Here is a 6,826-nt window from a genome sequence, read left to right as displayed (position 1 = left end):
TAAGTGGAATTCAAAAGAAAAGTAGGCCAAATCCAGCAACCAAAGCTCTTTCTGGTATTAGTGAGTGAGAACTGCAAAAGCAGGCATATTAACAACAACATTCTTAATAATGTATTTGTTCTGGGTAATGCAGGAAGGTTTCAGTCACTCATTATGTTAGCTGTTGTGTAACAATAAGACAGTCCCTGCCCAAGTAGTCTTACAATATAAATAATCTGTTTTATATCATGTAGATAACATTTAACTATAAAAATATGAAAATAGAGGAAGTAATTCTGCTCTTGTTTAGCTTCAAGTAGCAGACTTTATAAATGCAAATCAGAACTAATAAATGCAAATTATAACTTCATTTTTCAAAATGTTGGCATTTCCCATACCTCTTGGACTTGTGAAACTCATGCACCTGGTATTCCAAAAAGAGAGCTGCCAAAAATAGCCCCACGCATATTTTTTTTTAATTCTCTTTTAAAAAAATTCTTAAGTAGATTTTCCACAGACAGTGACATCATGGAGGAGGATGGGGAGGATCTATATCCAACTCATGCATCATTTTACTGTTCAGAATTTTAATATTATGTCTCCCATTGTTGGTAAAGTATTGCTTTTTTCAAAAGCTGTGCATATGAGATTTCCTATGAAGTAGGCAGTGGAAATTACATTAACCTAGCTGTAGTCCTACCTACCGTGTTTCTTAATAACACATGACTGAGTTGTATACTGAAGTTCTTTTGTGCCCTTCTAGGAAAAAGGAACTAAATAAATCAAAAAGGTGTGGGGAAGAAGCTGTTTTGGATGAATGCTCCTTACATAGTGAGTTTTCCCCACTTCTGCCAAGCTACCTGGCAGATCCTGAAACAGGATGAACATAGATAGGAAATGTATACAAGGACCCAGGGTGAAAACACACTACTCCTGTTTTGCATTCAGTGGGCCAGGGGGGCCTTTCAGAAAAGAAAGATCCTTCGTTAGTGCCGCCCTTTTATTTCTTAGCCCAGGGTATGAGAAGCATAAAAGAAGTCTTGAAGCTCTTTTTCCTCTTCCCCAGCTTCCATACCTACACTGGGCATAAAGAAAATGTGAATTCAACTCTGTGAGTGAAAAACTGAGTATACTATGCGAGAATAAAGCGTACATCATAGCCTCAGAGCTGTGAGGGGACTATCTGTTACCTGGCAGATGTGAAATCATGTGAGGTAGTATGAAAATCTTGGTGCTAGCTAAATAACGAAAATGTAACGTGTGGGTATGATGGTTTATAAGACAAAATTTAATTTCCTGTTATAAGCCAGGGCTGCAAGAGATCATAGTTCAGGGTTAATAATGACTCCACAAGCCACTGTAACAGTCAATGAATTTGGGTCAGGAAAGAAGGAGAATCACATTTGTTCCCTGTAAAATTGGTGCAAATCTGTTGATCCTCGTGCTTAGATGTAATGTGCTGCATGTATTCTGTATAACCTTGTGCAGAGGTTATGTTTGCGCTTGACCCTGTGTAAGTCTCTTGTGACCGTAAACATGTTTTCAGCCAAAGCGTAAGACCAGAACATTTGTGTATTTATTTATGTTAGTAGAAAAGAGCACCAACTTTTTTTTAACTTGATTTAATGAGTTTTCTTTGAACATTTGTCACTTCTTGCTATCCCCCTGTGTTGGCTTTTAAAAGACAGGGAGATCAGAATAGATGCTCAGAATATATGTTGTTCTGAAAGCCAACTTCAAACTTTTTAGAACTCAGGAGAAGCAGGTTAGAAACAAAGCATCATGCTGAACCAGACCATTGATCTGTGTAGTCAGATATTGCCTCTGCAGGGCATGAGCTTTCACTCATGTTTGTGATGAGTCCCTCCCCCAGTTTGCTTTTTTCGTTTTGGAATCAAAATAATAGACTCACTTCCTCATTCAAAAAGTCAGTTAAGGCCTAGGATGAAAAAAAACACCCAAAAATTAGGGGAACCTGGTCTTTGGCACGCATCTTTGTCATAAGAAGTCTTTTGGGAGGCAGAGTTGGGAAGAGACTGTGTGGACAACTGATATAAATGTCACATTTTTTACTTGGTTTGAGAGAATGACTAAGCTATGTAGTCAAGAAAATCTTTGAGTTTTAAATAATAAGAAAGCATGCAGAATTACTGGTCTTTGTTCTATTAAGAAACACAAATTCCGGTGTACTTATTTCCTCTTTGTGTATCTCAGCATCAGGTTTTCTCCTGAGCCAGTCAACCATGGAAAACATCTGCCATTCTTTCTCTTCAGCACCTGCAGATCCTCTCAGTACATCTCTCACGGTCCTCTTCCAAATTATGATTGATTTTTAAAAAATAGAGATTGAGAAGGGAAGTGTCTTCAGTTTCTCCTTTTGCTCATTTCCTCACTGAATTAGGTCCTTTTTCTAAACCTGCATAATACTATGTCAACTTTTAAATGTCATATTGGAGATATGGAAAGGGTTATAATTTGGCTATCTCAAATGATGGGAACACACCATTGGAAGCCAAGCTTTCCAGTTCATCAGCAATGATATACTCCTTGACAATCTTGAAGAAAGTTCTTGAGGTGAATCCTGGAGCTCTGCTCAGGGGTGACTTCCCAGAATGGTTCAACATCTGCAACATGATACTAACACAGCTTTCTATCAAATGGTACTCCTTGCTTCTTCAGTAACTGGATTTCTGGGTGTCTGCCTCTTGTTCTCTAGCCTGCAGCATTTTCATGCCCATCTTCTCTGCAGTCTCCGCTTCTTGCCTTCACAGAGGAAAGAAGTCACAGAAATTTATCAGTCTCAATTTTCCAATTAGTTCCCACTTCAGGGAGATTTTCACTTCTCTTTTGAATGCCAGTCAGATTCTCATCTCTGTTATCACCTGTGCTGCAGCATCCTCTCCTCCTCTTGTGGTCTGGCCTCCAAAGCACAGTATATCTGTACTCTCCCTCTTGGGCAGAGGACTGAATCTGGCTGGCTTGCTTCTTAGGAAGTGCATTAACCATTTAAAATGGTCACAGCTCAAATTTTTCTTCTGGACTCTGTTGTTGTTTGTGTTTTTTTTCCCAAAGGAAAATACCCACGGATAAATTTCTGGTATGCAGAAGGCTGAATGACAGTTATGCAGAGAATTTTAAAGTCTGGGGTTTTAAGGGAGGCACAGGGCCAGTCAATGCAGTCTAGAATAGGGGACATCTGAAGAGGTCACAGTTTGGGATTTTGATACCCACACAAACAATTGGAGACATTTCTAGAAAGTCCAAAGTATAATTGTAAATTGTGTCCTCTGTCCATTCATTATTTTAGCCATTCTAGGAAAAAAAATAAATTTATTTTTGTGAGTTGATTATTATGAGCATTGACAGAGTAATAGGAAGTACTGAAGTAACAGAGAAGCCTATTGCATCTATCAGTATGTCAGAGGCCTTGGTCAAATTAAGTCTTGCTGGAGACAGCAATGATCCAAAGTTGTTTTAACATGAATTATCCTGATTTAACAAATTGAATCAGTGGTTTTAGTCTTCTTCAGTAATCAGCACTTCTGTTGGAAGTTCAGTTCCAGAGACTGAAAAGCTGTAAAGACTCAGTTTTCTCATGTGTTGCACAGAATTTTTTGGTTTGGAGTTCAGGTGTATTGGCTGAGCAGAAGCGCGTGACTGCTGTTCCCCATGCCATACCTTTCACTGCAAAAGAAGATTGTCTAAGGAGTGGGTTAAAGAAGGACAGTTTACTCTTGCCTCTGCTTGAGTAACTGGAGAAAGGTATATATAACTGGAGGCATTATATTACAATGCATATTAATATAGAAGTCACAATCATTAACCTCCGCTCTAAAATTAAAGGCTCAGATTAAAAGAGCTGTCAGTTTTAGCCTTTCCAGCAGTCCTACATTCACAAATACAAGGTAGAACTCCAGGAAGGACTAAAACAAGGATTTGCTTTGTTTCTCAGGACAGAAGAATGACTGCCTTCTCATTTGTAACACTTTCTGCCTGCAAGTTAGCACTTTCATTTGAGCTTTGAATGCAATCCAAGCCAATATGTCAATAAAACTCTCACTTTCCTTTAGCTGTACTTGTAACTAATGCTGCTGTCAACTATGTCAGTGCAATTCTTAGAAAATAATTTCTGGATAACTTGTTCTTCCTTTGTAAGCTGGATGGCTGCCTGCACGTTTGTGTGGAGCCATAGCACAATATTTGCTATTGTTTCCTGGCTTTATTTTTATTTTTAATTTCTCAATGTCATAAAATAGAATTGTTTCCTCAGTTTACATTTTGTCCTGTTCTAATAGGTTTAACATTTTAAATTGTTGACACATTATATAGCCTCCATAAAGTGGAAAGCATGTTCCAGGTCTGACAATCATAGTTTCCTTGCTGCACTTTCCCATTGAAGTAAATAGACATTTAGTTTCTTTTGGACCTATAAATGACACTGTGAACTCTGAAGGAACATAAGATGTAGAACTTGAGCTCAAATTGAGCTCAGTGTGACTGAAGAAGTAAGTTTTATTTGGTATGCTGTAGTTTGTTGTTAGCAGCAGAGAAATTAATACCTGCAGATATCCGTATTTACTCTGTGTTTTTGAGAACATAGCATCTGTATGTGTCTGAGCAACCATCTGGGAACACTTTGGACTTGTCGCTGCAGGAACTGGTCTTAAATGCAGAGTGCTTTGGTTCTTCCCCCCATCCCCATCACTGCTACAGCTCCTACTGAGGTGAGACTTTTGTAATCTGTATCAAGCCTTTAAAACTGTATCTGGAGATATCATGCAAAGCATTTGTCAGAACAAACTAGTTAGTTATCCGCAAGGACACAAATCACCCCATTTTGCAGTGCCAAGCAGACACTGGAATACAAAATCAAATTAATAATGACTGAAGCTTTCTTTAACATGTTACTCCAGTAACACCTGTCTCATTATATTTCTTTTTATCTAGCTCGTTCCTCTTTGTGCTACTTTAAAGGTCATTAATGCTGTTAATAGTCTTGTCCTTATCTAAGTTCATGTTAATAAAGGTGTTGTGAGCTGTCTTAGCTTTGGCCGTGGTGGTTTAGCTTTTATAACGCAGATTTTTCACTGTAATTAAATGGTGACAATGAATCAGCTTGTTGATTTCAACATAAATGACTTCCCTGAAATCATACTTTAAACGGCACACATCATTATCTACTCTTTCTCCTCTTAACAGTAGACTTTCATTCGAAAGTGTAGTACTCTGCAGTTGCCTCATTCTCTTATCCTGGTAGATAACAGTGTCAAGCAGAAACCAAGAGTTATGAAGTAAAACTGTGATAGCCAGAAAGTTTGATTGCGCTATATTAATTTATTATTAGATAGAATTGCAAAACTGGTGTTGGGACAGTGTAAGTGTAGATTAAAGTCCCTGAGGTTAGCAATTTCTTTTATCTCGTGTTCTGGAAATTTAGGAATGGTAAGAATGGCTGTAATGAGCTAGAGCAAAGGTGAGATTGGTCGAACAGTCTAGGGACTTCCCAAACTGATTTTTCTAGTTCAGCCCTGGAAAAGGTCAAAGCAGACAGCCTGCAGTGCAATGTCAGTGGTGGAGTGCAGCAAAATATGGCAACTGCTTGCTACCCATACAGCCATAGTGTTCAATTCAGACAGAGACCGCACAGTAATCTTTTCAGGTTTTAGAAGATTTGAACCAGTGACGTATGTCAAGTGTAGCAGGAAATTTGAGGAGTTATTTTCCCCAGAGACAGTTTTCCCCATCACCTGCATGTGTCAGAAAAAGACTTTTCTGATGCCACTCACAGAAGTGTTATGGAAATTATCAGCCTCCAAATACACTTTTTTTTTCCCCCCACTGAAAGCCACAAGTTTGTTCAGATTGAGTGTTCCTCTGATATCACAGAAAGTTATTGAAATGGGCTGCAGAAACAAGAGTCGGGAAAAAAAATAGAGGGAGATATACCAGCTGCAGTTTCTCTCCAGCTGTCTTTCGCCAAAAACATTGCAGAGTCTATTTCATGAACACCACAGCTGCTGCATTACCAGCAGGTCAAAAGGGGAGTAAGGTGTGCTAAATAACACGGCCCTTTCTCAGGGTCTTTACAGGCTGAAAACACATAGGTCAAATGCAAAGCCAGTGCAAGGCTCCATGGCTTCTTGAGGTTGTGCCTGTTTATACTACAGCAGGTTTGGCCCATGACATTGCATGTTTAGCTTTCACACGGAGACGATATCTAATAGCAAAGTTGTTTTTTTTCTTCTGCCTTAATCCTGCAAATGTTTATTTCTGAAGTATTTCTACCCTTGGCACTTCTATTGTTGAAGAGCCTCATCAGCGAGGAGGGCTGGGAGGATCTGGCTGTAAGGCAGTACGGCCTTGGGGCTGCTAAGTGGAAAAAAAGCCTATTTTCCCATCTGGCAAAACACTTAACCATGCATCTGTAGGTGAGAAGAGGAATCCTGCTAAAGTCCATAGTGCCGCATGGGACAGAGCCGACATCGAGCTGCTGCTCAGGGTGGGGCTTTGAGTCACGTTCATCCCTGGCAGCCGGGAGGTAGGATCAGGCGTTAGTTCCTGCAGCTCACCGCCTGCTCTGTGGCTGTGCTCCCATAGCTCCTAGGAGGAATGGATGTAAACTTAGTCACTGTTTTAGCTATTCTAATAGTTGCGGTTAGTCAGACATCTGAGAGTAACTAAAATTGTACTTTATCTATTTCTATATTTTAATCTCCTAAAAGTAAAAAAAAAAAAAATACCCGAAGGGTGTCTACCTGGAATTGTGTCTGCTTAAGCCTTTGCAGCTCTGTACGGGACCACAGATGATAGCTTAAAGGTCTGTGCTGTAGCATGGGAAGATTTTAAA

The 6,826-nt window shown here is 39.4% G+C and overlaps 1 protein-coding gene across 17 annotated transcripts in view; it reads right to left on the bottom strand.

Annotated features, from left to right (window-relative positions):
- LOC148055427 (uncharacterized) overlaps positions 1–6,826 on the bottom strand; it is a 30,094-nt gene continuing 23,268 nt past the window's right edge. For 5 of the 17 annotated variants that reach the window (XM_087760295.1, XM_087760296.1, XM_087760297.1 and 2 more), the window contains 3 exons: positions 6,735–6,803; positions 6,395–6,579; positions 1–2,742 (listed from right to left, as the gene is read on the bottom strand). In XM_087760295.1, the coding sequence (XP_087616421.1) occupies positions 2,655–2,742; positions 6,395–6,579; positions 6,735–6,803 (342 nt within the window). In that variant the 3' untranslated portion in view covers positions 1–2,654. Of the gene's footprint in view, positions 3,664–6,394; positions 6,580–6,734; positions 6,804–6,826 lie in introns of all 17 variants that reach the window. The other 12 variants (XR_015705344.1, XM_087760298.1, XR_015705342.1 and 9 more) reach the window with 9 other exon arrangements.

This window comes from Nipponia nippon, unplaced genomic scaffold (genome assembly GCF_047370975.1).
Source record: "Nipponia nippon isolate SJK-2023a ecotype South Korea unplaced genomic scaffold, ASM4737097v1 scaffold_22, whole genome shotgun sequence".
Classification (NCBI taxonomy): Eukaryota; Metazoa; Chordata; class Aves; order Pelecaniformes; family Threskiornithidae; genus Nipponia; species Nipponia nippon.
This window is presented reverse-complemented; position numbering and strand designations above follow the sequence as displayed.